The sequence below is a fragment of the Squalius cephalus genome, assembly GCF_949319135.1.
Source record: "Squalius cephalus genome assembly, chromosome: 14".
Taxonomy (NCBI): domain Eukaryota; kingdom Metazoa; phylum Chordata; class Actinopteri; order Cypriniformes; family Leuciscidae; genus Squalius; species Squalius cephalus.
The window spans coordinates 16,715,111-16,733,316 of NC_137135.1; the positions used below are offsets into that span (position 1 = coordinate 16,715,111).

Here is an 18,206-nt window from a genome sequence, read left to right on the forward strand (position 1 = left end):
TGTCTATCTACTACTAGTGGATGAACGAATGTATTTATAATCAGTATATAAGCATATACATTTAAGTTTATTATAAGTATGTATAATCTAACATTTAGTAACACCTCTAGTTCTTGGATAAATAATAAGACAGTGAGTTTCACACTATATGGTGCTTATTATGATAAAGTTGCATTCGACTGACTGCACAGATGTGAAAACACCTTCAACTGACACTGAGTTTTTCTCAGGGTTTCTCTGTTTTTTCCAGAAGTGAATGAGGAAGCATCTCAGACAGGGTTATGATATTGTCCTGAATGAGCCAAGGGGTAAGTTTGGATTCAAATCCACATGATTCACATTTATCTGAACATTCTGTTGACATTCTGTTCCCCTGTTGTGATCCCACTTATGCACTCTTTGCACTGGCTTTTTTTTTGTTTTTAAAGACATGTCCTATACAAGATGACCCGCAGGGGTGTCACTAGGGCCATTTTAGGAGGCCCACTTAAATTTCCACCAAGGCCCCCTAAACATTTGCGATTAACTAGCTAATTCATGATCGCCTCAGTCCCATTTAAAGCTCCGATGGGCTTCGGGCTCGGCTCATCCCCGTATTTTAGGCTGCAAGTTATTCAGCTTGTTCTTGAATGTGTTGCAGCGCAGCAGGGCCAGTGTCAAAAGCAGAGGACAAGGTGTGTGCATTTACTGATAGATTTTTATGATATCTGCGTCTGTGTACTTCTTTGTCATAAATGCAGTTTACATAATATGATGCTGGAGCAATTCAAGACAGTTTCCCATTCACTGTACAATTGGGGCTTATTTATATTTATTTATTGAATTATGTAATAAAATTCCTTTAATCTAAATGGCATGAGACTTTGTCTTTTCCTACTCTTGCTATACTTCATAGGCTTACTTCAGTGCTATAAAATTGCAAAATATTTGTTATAATATTCAATTTATAATAAATCCATAAGCCAGACACACTATAAAAGTAGAGTGGAAATGGCAAATTAGCTTATGTGGTCCTCTGCAGCCATCTGGTTATAGTGGTAATTTCATGTTAAATGTGTTTATTTTCCACCAGGTGACAGTAATCCTCCACTAAAGCATGGCACATTGTCCATATTATCTCCATGAATGAAAATGAGAAATTTAAATAACTTCTTTAAAGTTCATTTTACTGCACACGTAGTTACATTTTATTTTAAACATTACATGTGTTGAAAACAATTACAGTACATTAATATAAATGTCTATATTCTTAATGAATATTATTGAATATTAGCTGGTTATTTAAAATGAAATATTCAGGGATTGACTTGATTGGTAGTGTATGTTCACCCTAGTATACCAGTAATATATAATGATTATTTTTTTAAATCATACCCTCATTGGGGACTGAGCCTCCCTAATATTGAAATCCTATAATCGCCCCTGATGACCCGTCCACTTAGTCTGACCATTGTTACACCTTATCCTTGTAGTATTGTATTTTTTTTAATCACAAGAACACTAATAATTATAAAATAATAAATATTATTTTTTTATTATGTTTATATTTTTATATGTTTATATCAGTAACTATAATAAAACCTGGAAAACCAGTAGCTTCAGATCACATTTATTACTCCAATAAAATATTTTTTTATTGCTCTAACATCCAGGTTTTCTGTGTTTCTTGTTGGATGGAACATGAAGACACATCCTGAAGTAATCACCAGGGGTCAGTCTTTCTCTTCCAAAAAAAAAAAAAAAAAAAAAAAATCTCAATTTAATATATTCTTTAAAAAAAAAAAATCGTTCAACTTGATGTAAATGATTCTTTAAAGATTTACTAAAAAACACACAACAATAATGCATATTAAGATACAGTACTATTTTTCACAGTTAATTTTGGAAAATATTTTTGAACGGCTGAAGACACCTGAAGTAACAAACAACAGCGTCAGAGGCCACAAGTTTATTAAGTGGGATTAAATGAACCATTACTCTTCCTGAGTGGAGCGAGATGTTTTTTGTGCAGTTTAAGGTGATTAAGTTTAATTTCTGTTCCTGTTTTACTTTGCGTCTCCCCCTTGTCCTCGCAGATTTTGTTCAGGCTTTCACAAGCTGAGAGTTTTATGGATACTGGAAACCTGGTCCTACAATCTGTTCTCACTGGGTGTCCTGAATGTGATATAAGGGAGCTATTGTGGGTCAAGCCCACACAGCAAAAGGCCAAATCAGAGGGCAACATATGTAGAGCAGGTCATGCATGTTGTCCAAGTCATCCACCCAGATCACAAAACATCTGTGTCTGTCTGTAAAGACAGAAGAAGGACTTATTCTTTTTGCTTTCACACATCTAAACAGTTTGTCTCTTTTATGTCACTGCCTTTTTATGAACACTGAAGCTGGCTGGTTTCTGTTACTGTAAGCCCTTCAATCAACGAAAACTCCCTCTATCACTCAGGCTAAAAGAGAACAGCTGCATGCAATACAACAATTTCATTTGTAACTCATGACTAGCATGAAACGACTGCCATGAGTTCCACTTATGTTTGAAAGTAAGCTCTGACTTCATTGTGCATATTCCAAGCAAGGTTCAAGTTGCCAAACATTTTGGCACTTTGTGTCTCTGTGTTCTCTGTAAAAAGAGAATAGTGTCTGTGCTGTGGTTGTTACATTATATTTATACTTGATCTAACCCTTAAAAATTACTGTTTGGTGTATAGCAAATTAACTAATATTTTCGACTTGAATAGAACCAGTAAATGTAGATGTGACCAAATATGAAGCACATTTGTGATATACAGAGAGTGAAAGAACACATTATATTGAGCCATCAATGGCCACATGTGTTTTCCATTAGAAAGGAGATATGTATCATACAATAGCCATGCGTAGGTGTACTAGAAACATTTCTTTTTCAATTTGAGTGGAGAGAATTGTAAATCACCACTGATATCGCTATATAACAACACTTAAACTGGTTATCTGATTGATTTAAATGCAGGCGGTCAAAATAGTGGACAAATCATGTCTGATTACTCTGGACTGATGCTTAAGGAAAACAGACATCAAATGATTTATAATGGTCTCAGGCATATAGTATAATCCTGGATTTAATACAGACTTATTAGACTTGACATTTGTTTCCGAGCAGTGTTGTAATGATTTTAACTTCGTGGTTAAACATTTCTTAGAGGAGATGAGCGTATCTTCGATATTTTTTTTCAGCACGCCGACCTTTGATTGCTACATACTGCAAACTGTACTAACTTAACAAGCGTGTTTGCCAGCAGGTTTCAGTAGCACTAAACCTCACTGCCCTCGATCTCAGACACAAAACAGTCTGCCAGTGTCTTGCTGTGGAAGTAAAACGCTGTTGGAATGTTTCGTTCGGGCTGCCAGCTGAGAAAGGGCACTGTGCACATATGTTTCCTACTCCGGCTCTGTTGGGAAACTCGAGACATCCCATCCCAGGACCACTGCGGGATACAGAAGCTCCGTTTAACATCCTCAGACTATTCCAGAGTGTGTGCGCGGTGATATAACAAGCACAGTGAAGCGAAATGGCAGGTTTAAACAACAGGCATCTTTTCATGTAAAGCCATTACGGAAGCTCCCATTGGCAGTCACGTTTTCAGATTCCAGTTGTTGGTTGGGATCCAAAAATGGCAGGTCTGTTCTGATACGTAGGCTCATGGATGGGGGGCAATGCTAAATGTAAATAATAAAATGCAATGATCTGTATAATTATGAGATTATAGCAAATTAAATAGGTTTAACAACTTTTAAAGACCCCATAAATACAAAAAAATAACAATTGCAAAGCATGCTGGGAACTAACAAGCACCGCCCAGTTTCAGTTAATGTGACACAAATCATTAATGTAATCCCAACACAAACGGATTGAGTACACTTACATTTTACATATTTAAGTGGACTGAACATAATCAAATTAAGTTAGGACAAAATGTATAGCAATTGTGTTGCTGGAGCTCATTTTAATTAACCAATTTGAACAAGCAGCAAAAATATTTTTTTTTCAGTCATTACAGAAGATCCCATTAACTGTCTCGTTTTCAGATTCCAGTGGTTCACTGAATATATATATATATATATATATATATATATATATACACAATATATATATTGTTTTTAGTTTTACAAAAAAACAATATTGATTCTCTGGGTGATGTTTAATGTAAAATCCAGGTCTGGAAGCAAAATAAGCCACCAAATGCTGGTATATTTTGGATTGATGAAAATGTGCTTTTAAGAAAGAAACAGGAAACATAAAGAACTTCTTTAGTCATGAATAATAGGAGCAAGCAGACTTTTAAATGATCATCTGAGTGAGACTTTTAATTACCACACAGATTAATCACCACGTTATGACAATCCAGCACATTGTGAATTCAGCTCAGTGAACTGACAAATTGGCTTATAACAGACAGAGTAAACTACATTCAAGGGCACTGACTAGTTATGTAAACTATAACTCTGTGGCTACAAAATGGTCATTTTATTATGAAATATGCCGAAAGGGATCTTTGGTTTTTTACAAAATATCTTTGATACAACATGACAAATAATCTGCACAAGTTTCAGGTTTTACATTGTAGATCATGAGAAATGAAGACATACATTTGGTCTGTGTTTTCATGTGCCCAAATAGCATTTGTTCCATCTTAAACCATGCAAACATGCTACAGGTATATCAAATACAACAACCAAAAACAATAAAAAGAAATACAAAATGGTAATAAAAAGTGTTGAACCAACATCTGATTCAAATAATTCAGACTGAAAGTCCAAAACGGAAGCTGAATGAATATCCAAAACATATGAAGTGCCATAACAAATCGCTGTCATCAAGTTGTGATATAAAAAAAAAAAAAAACACATTGCTGTTCATTCAAAGGTCTTTGGCATGTGAAAAAGTTACAATGCTTTGCAATGCAAACTGTTTTCCATTTTCAGAATTCTGTATTTTATTGCCTGAATTGTCTTAGTCTTCAGATTATCTCTCCACTGCGCAAAATAAGACATTGAACTGCGTGTTTCCTTCTTCTTAAAGTGGTGGAGGTTCAAATGAATTGCAGTTTTACTTTGCAGAGCTACGTTTACTGAACACGAGACATTGCTTTGCTGCTCTGACTTCTCAGGACCTTCTGGAAGAGATCATCTGGAATGTGACAAGAAATATATTATTTTTACATCTCAATACAGTCACAAGCAAAAGATGATATATATCTGACTATTTATGTAGGGGTAAAAAAAGTTAAAGTTAGTGAACAGTGCATACCATTTTTCATTACATGAGTCCCAGCCTGGGATGGAAAAGTGAGAAGAAATATTTCATTTATTTTGACAATAATTCACATTTATAAAAAATGAAATTAAATAGAGGCACTGATCTATTGGAATCTGTTTATGACATTATACTAACCCTAACAGCAGAGGAGCGTCTGACTGTCGAGCCTTCTGCCTGGTCACTCACAGTTTTAGGAGCTAAAACAAAGTGGCACGTCATACTGTTATGAAGCTCTGAAATAAGATATTTTTATTCTCAAAATGTTTAAGAAAATGTGTCTAATGGCTTACGCAGTGGCTTTATGATTACATCAACAGCATGTACAACTCCATTGGTAGCCATCAGGTCACCCTCCACAACAGACACCCTGTTCACGTACATGGTGGAGTTACGCTGAAAATCATACAAAAAATAATTAATTCATTATCAGATGAAATCAGGAATATTTTACCCATAAATGAAAATTCTGTCATCATTTACTCTCCCTGACTTCGTTAAAAAACATGTTATTTTTTTCTCCAAAAGGAGAATTTGAAAGAATCTTCAAACAGACCTTCTCAACAGAACGGCAGTTATGAATCTTCAATATGAAGATTCAGCAGATTCATTAATTCTTTAATGCTTCATGATTTTGTATGTGTGTGTGTGTGTGTGTGTTCTGCAGAATAACAGCATATAGTTTCAACTGTGAGTAAATAATGACCGAAATTTTATATATATACACTACCATTCAAAAGTTTAGGGTAAATACGTTTTTTTAAAAAAAAAAGAAATTAATCCTTTTATTCAGAAATTACTGAAATTGTATACTAAATTGATCAAAAGTAAAGACCTATAATGTTACAAAATATTTCTATTTCAAATAAATGCTGTTCTTTTGAATTTTCTATTCTTTAAAGAATCCTGAAAAAAGTATCACAGTTTACACAAAAATGTTAAGCAGCGCAACTGTTTTTCCAACATTGATAATAATGAGAAATGTTTCTCAGGCACCAGATCAGCATATTAGAATGATTTCTGAAGGATCATGTGACTGAAGAATGAAGAATTGAAAGAATTGAAAATTCAGCTTTGCCATCACAGGAATAAATTACATTTTAAATTGTAATAATATTTCAAAATAATACTGTTTTACTGCATTTTTGATCAAATAAATGCAGCCTTTGTGAGTATAACAGACTTTTTTCATAAAATTTTGGAACGGCAGTGTACCAATATGAATATATAACCTATATTCTACTTCTATCGAAGATACACAATCTAAAAAGCATTTATTTTCTTCATTCAATAATAAGATAAAATTGATTGTACTGACAGTGCCTAACTCCAGTTTATCGCCTGCAAGGGGCTTCATTCTGGTGTGTGAGGTCACAGCGCCGCTGATCAGGAACTCGTCACCAATGTGGTATTTCAGAAGGTTTGCCAGCTCCTTGGGGTCTCCTATGTACAACATACAATAGCAGTGAAACAACAGATGTAAGTATATGCTGCACATTCACAAACACTTATACTGCTGCCTTACAGAATTCCCAAATCTGACCAGCTTGTGTGTAATCATGCACTTAACATCTGTTTTACGAACACATATGGTGAAACAAGAGTGGCACTTGAAAGACATTACTCATGAGTTTGTTGAGGTCGGCGGGGGGCACTGCACTGAAAGCAACATTGGTGGGGGCGAAGATGGTGTAGGTCCCTTTTTTGTTCAGGAGCTCAGTCAGGCCTGCTCTCTGAATGGCGCCAACCAAGGTGCTGTACGGATGAAAGTTCATCAAAGCACATTATTAGACTATATCTTTAGGCTATAAAGACAGTTAGACTGACAGCTCAAATTCCACCCAGGTCATCTGAAATCTGAAGAAATTACAGCCTCAAGTTTGAACATGCAACTACATTATCATTATGGGAAAAAAAAAAAAAAAAAAACATTTGAGAGACTGACATTGAGGTCTTTGAATGTGGATGAAAAACGGCAGCTGCATATTTCCTTTCAATAAGACTCTGAAAATTACACCCTTTATGGTGGAACATTTTTTTCTTCTAGTTTTTTTAATAGGCCATTTCGTTTAAAGCACCACTGATGTGAGGTTAAATCTTTTGTACTGAAGTTCATTCTCTCCAAATACCTCTAGATAGGCTTAAACAGTCATTAGCATCTTATTTAAAAGGAAAATGAAAATCCTATCATCCTTTACTTAACCTCATGTCATTCTAAACACGCTTTGTCTTGTGTGGAATACAAAAGGTGAGGTTTTTTTTTTTGTATTTTGTCTTATTTCCATATAAGGACAAGGTCGTTTGGGTGTCAAGATCCAAAAAGTAACTGTAAAAACATCATAAAAGTAGACTATACGACTAAAAAGCTTTGGTGTGCTGGTGCCTTTTGACAGCAAAAGACATTTGTTCTCCTGTGTCTTCTGACCAAATGCTATTTGGTTTCAGAGCAACAGCGGAAGGGAAGATTCAGTGACTAACGGCGAAAAATCCTGTCATCATTTACTCACCCTCAAGTTGTTCCAAACCTGTTTTAGTTTCTTACTTCTGAACACAAAATAAGATACTTTGAAGAATGTTGGTAACAGGATAGTTGATGTAGCCATTGACTTCCATAGTAGGGAAAACATACTATAGAAAGTCAATGGGGACCAGCAACTGTTTGATTACCAACAGTATATTCTTTAAAATATATAATTTTGTGTTCAGCAGAAGAAAGAAACACATACAGGTTTGGAACAACTTGAGGGTGAGTAAATGATGACAGAATTGTCATTTTTGGGTGAACTATCCCTTTAAGACTTCACTGTAAGGAGTTTCCTTTGAATATGTTTATGATCTTCTTACCTAAAACGATCATCTGCCTTCAGGACGTCCATAACAGTTCCCATGGGGGGTGCCAGGACCTTGTCAACGACGAACATATTCGCATAGCGTCCATTTTTGTCATGGGCAGCAATACAAGCATTCTCAATGCACAGGTTCTGCAACGTCCAAGCAAGTGAAATGGTTAAGGTTATTGGTTATACAGGTCAGCACATTTGTTTCAAAGCTCTCTTTTCTCACAAGACTGATGATGCATGAAGTGGGCTGTGGAAAATGTTAAGGTGATCCAAAGGAGAGGTTTCCGGTGGTCTGGGAATTCCATTACAAAGCAGAAATGTGAGAGCGCAGACAGAACTATACCACCCTCGCTGCCAGCTACAACATGGCTAGAAACAAAAAACGTGGCTCTTATGTGTATTTGATGGATTGACATTTAAAGACTTACATTTCTGAACACAAACACTCTCAGTTTCAATCCACCAAGAGTCTCCAACTCCTGCCCATGGTAAAGGCTCTTGGAGGTAAACCTCTCCTTGAGAATGTGGTTTCTCAGCAGTTTCTTCATGTCGGGTGTCATGGCCAAGCTCTTGTCTGCACACAAATGATACAGTTACAGTTATTTCAGAGTTTCTTAAAGCTCATTTGCTAGATTAATGAAAATGGAGTGATCCAACCTTTAAAAGCATCATCCAGTGGGGCTAATAAGGTCACAGCCTCAGAACCAATGAGATGATCAGTAAGACCAGCATCTTTAAAAAGCTTTGAGACTGTATTAACAACTGATCCCTCTGCAAGCTCCAGGAGGGTCTTGGCTAAAACAAACAAAAAAGCACAGTAAAGCATTGAATACAACATGCTTAAAAAATCAACTAAAAACAAAAGTGTCCAAGACACCGAAAATAATTATTTTTTTCACCAGATCCACCATCCAGTGACAGTAACACTAATATTTGATTGCGTTCAGTACTTGCTGCAGTAAATCACTGAGCCATTTCAAGTTTTGCTGATGATACTTCCTATTCTTTTGTTTTCTGCCTGCGGTAACTATGAGTGAAACGACACTTCATCATTGTGTATCAGACATTGCCACCTTGTCGAATAAAGGTGAATTGCACTTATTTAGTCATCAAAGATTCAATTAATGTTATGCAGAAAAAAAAATATACTTACACTGTTACACACCTGGGGTCTTTAGCGACCCTATACAAGTTTTACAAAAAATGAATGGGAAAACAGGCATTCTTTAATCATTTTTTTTCTTTTTATATTGTTTAGAATTAATTGATTTAGGAATACTAAGAATGTTGATGTCTAACTTCAAAAAATGAATGAGGAGGAGGGTAGTGAATGACGTCCCAGGTCACTAAAGACCCGAGGTATGTGTTTAAGGGTTAATAGAGCAATAAAAAAAAAAATGTGTCATGACACTGACCATAAAACAGCATCTAAAAGTCTCCTAATGATCATACCTGAGTCAGGGATGAGGAGTTCATTGATGTAGTGAACAACTCCATTGGTTCCAAGTTTATCTCTCTGCATGACGATGGCTTTGCCGTTGATGGTCATCTCTGCACCATCGCAGCCGACTTCCAGCACGGAGCCCTGCAGGGTTTCCAGAGGAGTTCCAGCCACAATGGACTCAGAGCAGTGCAAGTTCTTCAGAATGTGGTAATTCAGCAGATCTAAAGTGGATTGAGTCCAAAAAATGATGACAAGGTGACAGCACATCTCAACATCAGCACAGCTGTGCTACTGGAAAAAGACATACCATAATAATTGTTCTGGAAGAAAAAAATGAAACTGCTGTTGCAGTATCTGGGAGATTCACAAGTGCACATTATTACTTACAAAACGTTTGTCTTCGTAATCCTTTAGCAAAATGTAATAGCTTTCTTGGCTTCTGAAATTTTTTTCTGTTTGGCCGATGATACAAATGAATCTCTCTTACCTCCTCCCACCTCCTGGCTCCAATCTGGTATGCACTATAATGCCAACTTTTTACAATCCAATCACTTCCCAATGGATAAAATTTGCTCCACTCAACATTTTTTCTCATAGAATATCTTGTTTCACTCAGAAATGCATCACATGTGCCTTATGCTGAAGAAGAACAAAAGTACCTTTAAGAGCAACAGGATCTCCCAAAATCCTGGTCAGTGTTTCTGGAGGAATCTTCTCAAAGGCTTCATTGGTAGGAGCAAAGATGGTATAGGTACCCTCGTTCTCCAACAGATTTGTGAGACCAGCAGCAGCAACGGCAGTCTAAATGAAAAGGGGAAAAGTCATTCATTGTACTGTGTACCATTTATACTACATTTAATGCCTATTGAACCAGTAAACTCCCTCAATCTACCCGTAGAGTGTCCAAGTCGTCATCGGTGTCAATCAAGGAGTTGACATTGTTCGTAATGGCAGTGATAACTTTGTCAACAACATGCACAATTCCATTGGTGGCATGCTGGTCTGTCTTCACAAGCCTCGCACAGTTCACTGTCACAATCTGCAACAAAACATATGGTTTGGTAATGTACAGACAAATCATTTGTAATTAAAAAACAAAAACATGGTAACACTTTATAAGTATACAGTAATAAAGTAGTCGCAACATTGTTAATATATTAACAGGTTATACACAAATAGTGAGTTCTACATTCATTGTCACTGTAAATAACACAATTATTATTGTTTAATTAGCTCGTAGTAAAGGAATTGTTAATTGGTTATTAGGAGTAAATAGTTCTTGCTTTAGATTAGGTCATGGAAAATGTGAAAATGTCATTAGTTAAGTGCTTTAAACCAACCTTTATTAGACATTAATTACATAAGTATTAAGTGTTCCTTAAAAAGTTTACAAATACATTAAGCATACACACACACTTAATGTAATTGTACACTTTTTAAGGAACACTTAATACTTGGTTTAAAACAATTAATTAATGACATTTTCCCATTTTCAGTGGCCTAATCTAAAGTGAGAACTAGTTAAAGTTAATAAGTTAACAAAGCATTACAAAAACTCTAACTCTTTACATGTGGGCTAATTAAACAATAATTTGGTTAATTACAGTGACAATGAATGAAGAACTCACTATTTGTATATAACCTATTAATATATTAACAATGTAGAGACTATAATATATTAACAATGAATTCACTATAAACTAAGAGTTTGCAAATGATTTGCAAGTACTTTATTACTATATACTTATTATAAACCAAAAACGCTAGTCAACATAGTATTAACGAACTATAGATAAGTGAGAAAATCTAAACAAGACTTGGTTAAAGCAGCAAACCGATTTCATTCACATTTGACTTACTCCGTTAGAATAATGGTGGATGTGAACATCAAAGTCCTGATACATGGAGGCGAACGAAGAGCCATGCTTGAGATCGTCAGAAGTCAAGCGTCTGTTGATCATGTGATAGTGCAGAGCGTTGAGGAGTTCAATGTTGACGTTGCTCACCAGGGCATCCAGAATTTCCTACACAGCACATTGAGCTTATGTTGATATTTCTTGCTATTTTTACAGTTTGGTAGACAATACATAATGTTTTCTGGGAACTCTTTGCCTACATAGCCTGAATACGACAGGCTATGAACACTTTGTTTGTTCTACATGATCTATGGAGACGCATTACTGGGAACTCACAGTGGGAAGCGCAGCCCAAGCCTCATTGCTGGGAGCGAAGAATGTGAAGCTGCCGGGTCCTTCGATCTCCTCCTGCAATCTCGCTCTTTCAGAGTACATCTTAGTAGTAGTGGCTCCAACCACACCCAAGGTTTTATAGATGTTCGCCAGAGGTAAAGCTTTGAAAAACAAATCAAGTTTTTATTGCTATATCATAACAAACCTCTTTTAATGCATGCAATTCTATTTACATACCTGCTGGACAGCCTTTTTCTCCAATGGCCCTCTCATAGCCAGGGCAGCACTCATAGCTGATCACCCTACAAAAAGATTTAACAAGGTCAAAAAAACATTGCTCTACACTTCATTGAGTTTTACAGAAGATTCGGTGCAGATCCCCTCAAAACGTCTGCAGGAAATCAAGTCTATATTTCTCTCTTTATTATTGCGAGGGCTGAAGCGGAGACAACCAACGCACTCCTCGATGTGTTTTAAACTGCATGGCTTAAGCTATACTGTACTTCTTCATTTAAATTTTTGCCAGATATCTCCATGATAAATAAGATCTGTCCTTGAGTTGGTCTTAGAGGGTCATAAAATCTAATTTCCTTTAGATGCAGAAGAATCCAGAGGCACAGTATGGGCCAGGGGGAATCTCCTGAGAGGGAAGTCTAACACCAGTATGTCTGCCAATAAAAACAATGGGAAATTCCTAGGAACCACCATACAAAGGTGCAAGAGACTGACACATAGCTTTTCCTTAAACGTTTCCATTTCAGAAAAATGTTATGATCACTTACTAATGCGGTTAATCTTTATATACATAATCATTTTAGGTCGCTACTAATAATTCAATACTAAAAAATGAGTCTGTGTTGGCCTGTTTTATTTGTTTGTTTTTCTAAGAAATAATCATTGCATTATTTCATGAGTGTAAGGGTTTTTCAGTGACACAAAAAAGTGCTTATATGGGACTAAATAATGATCACTAAATCCCTTTTAAAGCCTATAGACTTAAAGGTAAAATATGTCTGTGCTTATTTTAACAATATGCGTATGCAACATAAGAATCTGCTATTACATAGTTTTCTTGACGTATTATAAAACAACTCTTTGACTTATTTGTTTAACATATTTGGCGAAGAATCCTTGAGGATACATCGATGATGTGGTATGAGTGGTATGACCACTTAGAGACAAAGTAATTTGAATTATATATTTTTAAAGGTTGCTCACATAATTGCAACAAAATGTTAGCATACTAGCTTGAGTAACCCACAGCATCTTAAGAGTGTGAGATTGGAAGACTAGAAGGCAAATCTAAACGAAGACAACAATCCTGACATTCAGGCATGGGGTAGACTTGTAAAACGCACGGAAGAGGAGAGCAGACTGAACTGATTATCAAAACAGATGGTAACTCAACTCCTGTTTGTCTTCTGCCAACATAAGCAAAGATGGTAGCCATGGATTTCTGACTAAATAAACAGCTAGGCCACATATTGTGCACTTTCAAGTGGTGTGACAAGAGGTTCCCAGAAGTATTGTGAAAGTTGCATTATACTTGATTATGTTGAAATCTATTTTCAGTGTATGAATGGTCAGCTGATTTATCATTTGCGTCTTCTAAAACATCTCACTTCCCATATATAAAGAGGATATCAAAAGTGACAACATGATTTCTCTGATAACTTCTTCTTAAATTGGAAAAAGCAGATGACAACAATCATTCCTAATTTGATTAAATATCTTAATAAATTAATTATATCTTTAAAAGCACATCATTGCTGAAGTTATCAAACAGCACCACTATATATCAAAATAAAGAGCCTGAACCAGGTGTCTAGCAAAAAGAGAGCACTAGGGAATCAATGCTGAAGAAAGTTATTAGTCTCGCCTCAAGTGACCTGGAAACATCATGTTCCACAGTACAGACCTTTATAAACCAGTCATACAAAGAGTGCACTTATTCCCACAAAATTCCTCCCACCCCAAAACCTCAAAACTCTGTAAATCAAGTGAACTTCAGTGTCACAGAACACAACCTTGGGGTTTCCTGAGGAAGGTACATCCTTCCACTGCAAGACTTTCTTTTTTTTTTTTTTTTTTTTTGAGACCTGGTCAATGATTTGTGTGCATTTGGGGATATAACGCCTTCTACAGGACTCCCAACTGAAATAATTTCCTAGAAGCAAGCGCCCACATCAACTCTGACTTCCTTCTTTCTTGAGAATTGCTATGAAAGAAACTCTGTTTAAAAATGGGGAAGATGAATAAAACAAATCCTTCTCTATCTCAAGATTTCACTGTACACTATTAAATTTTGTTCTTGATCAGAGTTGCCAAACAGACAGCTTTTAATCATTTGAATAAAGAAATAATGAAAAATGACAAATAACAGGCTACATAAATAAATAAATTATATAAAGTCTAAGTCTTTATAAATGATCTATGCTAACATCCTTATATTTCTAAAATGGGAAAAATCGTGTCACTCTTTCACAGCATTGAATTTTTGATGTACTGCCATCCAAAAGTTGTTTTTTAAATAAATGAATGCTTTTATTCAGCAAGGATGCATCACACTGATCAAATGTGAGATTAAAAGACATTTGTAATGTCACAAAAGATTTCTATTTCAAATAAATGCTGTTCTTTTGAACTTTGTTCATCAAAGGGTAAAACAATTAAAACAAAAATCTATGGTTTCCACAAAAATATTAAGCAGCATAACTGAAAGTGAATAATAAATGTTTCTCAAGCACCAAATCAGCATATGAGAATGATTTCTGAAGGATCATGTGACTGAAGACTGGAGTAATGATGCTGAAAATTCAGCTTTATCACAGGAATAAATTACATTATAAAAATAAATTAAAATAGAAATCAGTCATTTTAAAATGTAATAATATTTCACAATATTACTGTTTTTACTGTATTTTTGATCAAATAAATGCAGCCTTGGTGAGTATAAGAGATTAAAAAAACATTTGAATGGTACTGCATAACATATGGTGCCGTAAACTCAGTAAAAAGTATCATCAGCCAGGACACATGGGATTATATAAAACGGCCGCAATTAAAAAACTCCCAAAACTTGTTGGTGCACCTAATTTAGCATGCACACCTTATGTAAGCAACATTAATCTCTTACATAATGTCTCCATATAAACATTCCAGACTCCAATCCAGATTCCAACATTCTTAATAACCATCCATCATGGAACGTATTGCACCAAAACGGCAACTTCACCAATTAAAACTATCCCATTAAATCTATTATTTTTATTTGTCTTTTAAAAGTAGGCTATAATTTTTGTTCTTGTATTGTAGACACTGAACATGCGGTTCCTCCTGAATATATATTTGTCTGTGGAATGTTCATAACACCTTTCCCCCCTGTGGGGACATTAAGTGGCTGTCAATCAAACAGTGTTTCTACAAGTTGTAATTGTAATCCAGGTCTTGGAGCACTGAAGAGCTTTCAGACAGAAAGGCACACAGATTTGTCAGCCTCGCATTAATGCACTGTTCAGGATGTTAGGCAACTTAACCCCGTGAAGACTGAAGCCAATTACCAAGAGACATATGGTAACCATTACTACACAACGTTCTTCTATATCTACCGTCAACTTGAACTCAAATACCCTGTTCACCGTTTCATACAAAAGAAAAGAGGCTGTTACCAAAAAAAGTGAATCTGTCCATTGTGTAAAATTAGAACTTTATGAGCTACGCAGCTGGTGGAAAGTGTGTCATACAACAGTCATTAACACTTTAGCAGGACGTTTTCTCTTCATCACTTCAAAAGGTTGCAATTTGGAAAATACTTCACCAAAGTCATCAGAAGCTATGAATATATGTATCTCAGGGTAATAAATATTATTTAGTACAACCACTTCAAACCGCATTGATGATGCATTTGAACTCCTCTGTGAAAACTGTGTTGGAAAGGTGATATAAGTTTATTCTCATATTCATCTCTCAGCACATTCTGGCAGTTAATACTGAAAATAAGTCATTAACTTAAACTTCAATCTGGTTCCATAAATGTGGGGAAAAGATTCTGGTATGACACGGGTGAAATATTTTACATCTAGTTATGTCCTGAGAGATTTTTTCTCTGCAACTTGAAAAGACAATGGTATTATTTGACCTATGAAGAAATAGTTATTATGTCTGGTACACTGGCTCAGACTTTGGCACAGTAAAATATTGGAACATGTCTGCAAAATGCAAAATGTTATCCTGACAACTGTACCTGTCCAATAGATAGATAGATAGATAGATAGATAGATAGATAGATATCATTTCAGATTTTCAATATTAAGATATCTATGACAGTAACTCACGTTGGTTTGCCACAGATTTTGCGGTGATACCATTGCTTGCAGTTGGTGAAGTACTTCTTATCCGTTCCTTGAATCTTCTGCATAGCACAAACATTGGGGCTGCAAAGCAAATCAAATAAACACACCCTTTTTTAAAAGCTCCATGCATTCACCTAATGCTTAATGCATTGTGCAGGACTAAAGAAAAAGTAAAACTTTTTACTGATGCTCAAAACCATGTTTATATGTGCATATAAATGAGGGTCATACTTTATTTGTGCTCATTGTTTTAAATCCTATTTATGGAACACAACGGCTATCAAGTCTTTAAAATGATCAATGAAATACAAGTGTACGAACACAGCAAAACAGCCCTTACCCATGAGTTCTTCCTCTTATCCTGCTGTGCTGAAGAACCGCTTGATACGGGGATTTCGCGGCGAAAACTGTCGCGATTAATGTGATAGCCAGGGCAAACAAAGTTAAGCGTTTCATTTTGCGTCCCTGCACGCGCACTCCACAGCGGCGCTGGAAGCGGCTGTGACCCGCTTTAAATACCGAGACCCCTCGCTCTGGTGCTCTGGGAGGGGCTTCAGAGGACAGCAACACGACACTTTCACTTTACAGACACAGACACATTTCACTTAAAAGTACATTTTTCGACCATGATGATATAGCTCTGATACATTGTAATCATAAAAGTTTTTTGTAAAAAATAAAAAATAAAAAAATATAAATACATTCAATTGTATGCACTACTATTAAAACAGTCATAAAAATGTAAAAGTGTAAAGATGGCCATAAAACATTGAATAAAAACTGACCTGTTATATTCATAGTTACGATTTATGGACTTTTCTGTAAGTAACAAAAAAATGTAATAATCATGAGATAAAATGAAATAACCATCTGGGTTAAATGTGCAACCCAGCCTGTGTCAGCTCTGTTTGCAAACACAATGTAATAAAGAGCTGTATCTAATCTCAAGCAGTGAATGTTTAATGAAAACAAACTCAAAATAACACGTCTTAGAATACTGGATACAAAAATATGTAGAACATAACCAATATAATACTGATGAGAACGGACAATTAACTGAACTAACTTTTGAATAACACTAGTTAAACTAATCAACGAAATAGAGAACAGGTGCAGATCATAATCAATCAATGAAAAAACAAACTCAACCAGGAAACGGAACCAAAACAAGTGCAAAACCCACCCAAAACAGACATTAAACCCAGAATTAGGAAGGCGCGTCCTACAAAGTCCAACAGAAGAGGACGGGAGGGGGTTTAGGAGGTGGGTGCAGGGCAGGCACAAGGGACAAACACAGGAGCCATGGCGGAGCAACCAACCAGAGAATCCAGGCAGGAGCTGAAGGCGGCAATACCCAGGGCGGAGATAATAGTGGGAGGAGCTAAGGTGGAATCCCCAGTAGGAACCCCAGGACGAAAGCCCATGTTGGAGTCAAGGGACCGAGACGGATCAGATGTAGGTGGAGACCCAGGCAGAGCCGAAGTGCCGACGAGACCGGGTGACACAGAAGGTCCTGGAGACCAAGGCGGAGCTGTGGGGACGAGCAGTCATTGACAGGCACAGAGGTTCTAGGCAGAGCAAATGGATCGACAGTCCAGGGCTGAACTGGCGAACAATTAGTCTGAGGCGAATTCACAAAGCATCGAGAAGGCGATGAAGACCTTAAGAACTGGGCAGTGCAGGCAGGGGTTTACAAAACGGTTTTCCAAAACTGACAGACTTCTCAGGAACATCCTCCTTGCCCGATATAGGACAGGTAGACATTTCAGGAATTACTTTCTAGGCCGACGCGAAACAAGCAGACATTTCAGGAATGGCACTCTTTGACGACTCGGAACAGGCAGAGGAGATGGGAGTGGGAGGAAGGGTGAGAACACAGACATCAATAACTCCAGTGCTGGGTGACGAAACAGGCTTGGTGCAGGGTGATGGAAAAGGAAGGGTGCAATCATTTTCCAAATCAATCAGGGGCTCAGAGTTTAGAGCATCTTCAGCCACCTTAGCTGAAGGGAGAGGGCTCCATTCCATCTTCTCATATTTCAACAGTATTCCCTCACTGACAGATGATGTTGCCGGCTCATGCACCGGACAAAC

At 36.5% G+C, this 18,206-nt stretch overlaps 1 protein-coding gene across 1 annotated transcript; it reads right to left on the minus strand.

The window, feature by feature from the left end:
- Positions 1-4,483: 4,483 nt before the first annotated feature.
- tgfbi (transforming growth factor, beta-induced) lies at positions 4,484-16,653 on the minus strand. The gene is made up of 17 exons (XM_079892524.1): positions 16,453-16,653; positions 16,095-16,193; positions 11,998-12,062; positions 11,764-11,921; positions 11,431-11,595; positions 10,464-10,610; positions 10,231-10,372; positions 9,580-9,792; positions 8,785-8,922; positions 8,556-8,701; positions 8,132-8,268; positions 6,912-7,042; positions 6,606-6,730; positions 5,581-5,683; positions 5,426-5,487; positions 5,282-5,306; positions 4,484-5,161 (listed from the first exon to the last, which is right to left on the minus strand). Exons 1-17 carry the CDS (start codon positions 16,566-16,568, stop codon positions 5,100-5,102), a joined length of 2,034 nt encoding a protein of 677 aa, XP_079748650.1. The 5' UTR covers positions 16,569-16,653; the 3' UTR covers positions 4,484-5,099.
- Between the last annotated feature and the right edge of the window lie 1,553 nt (positions 16,654-18,206).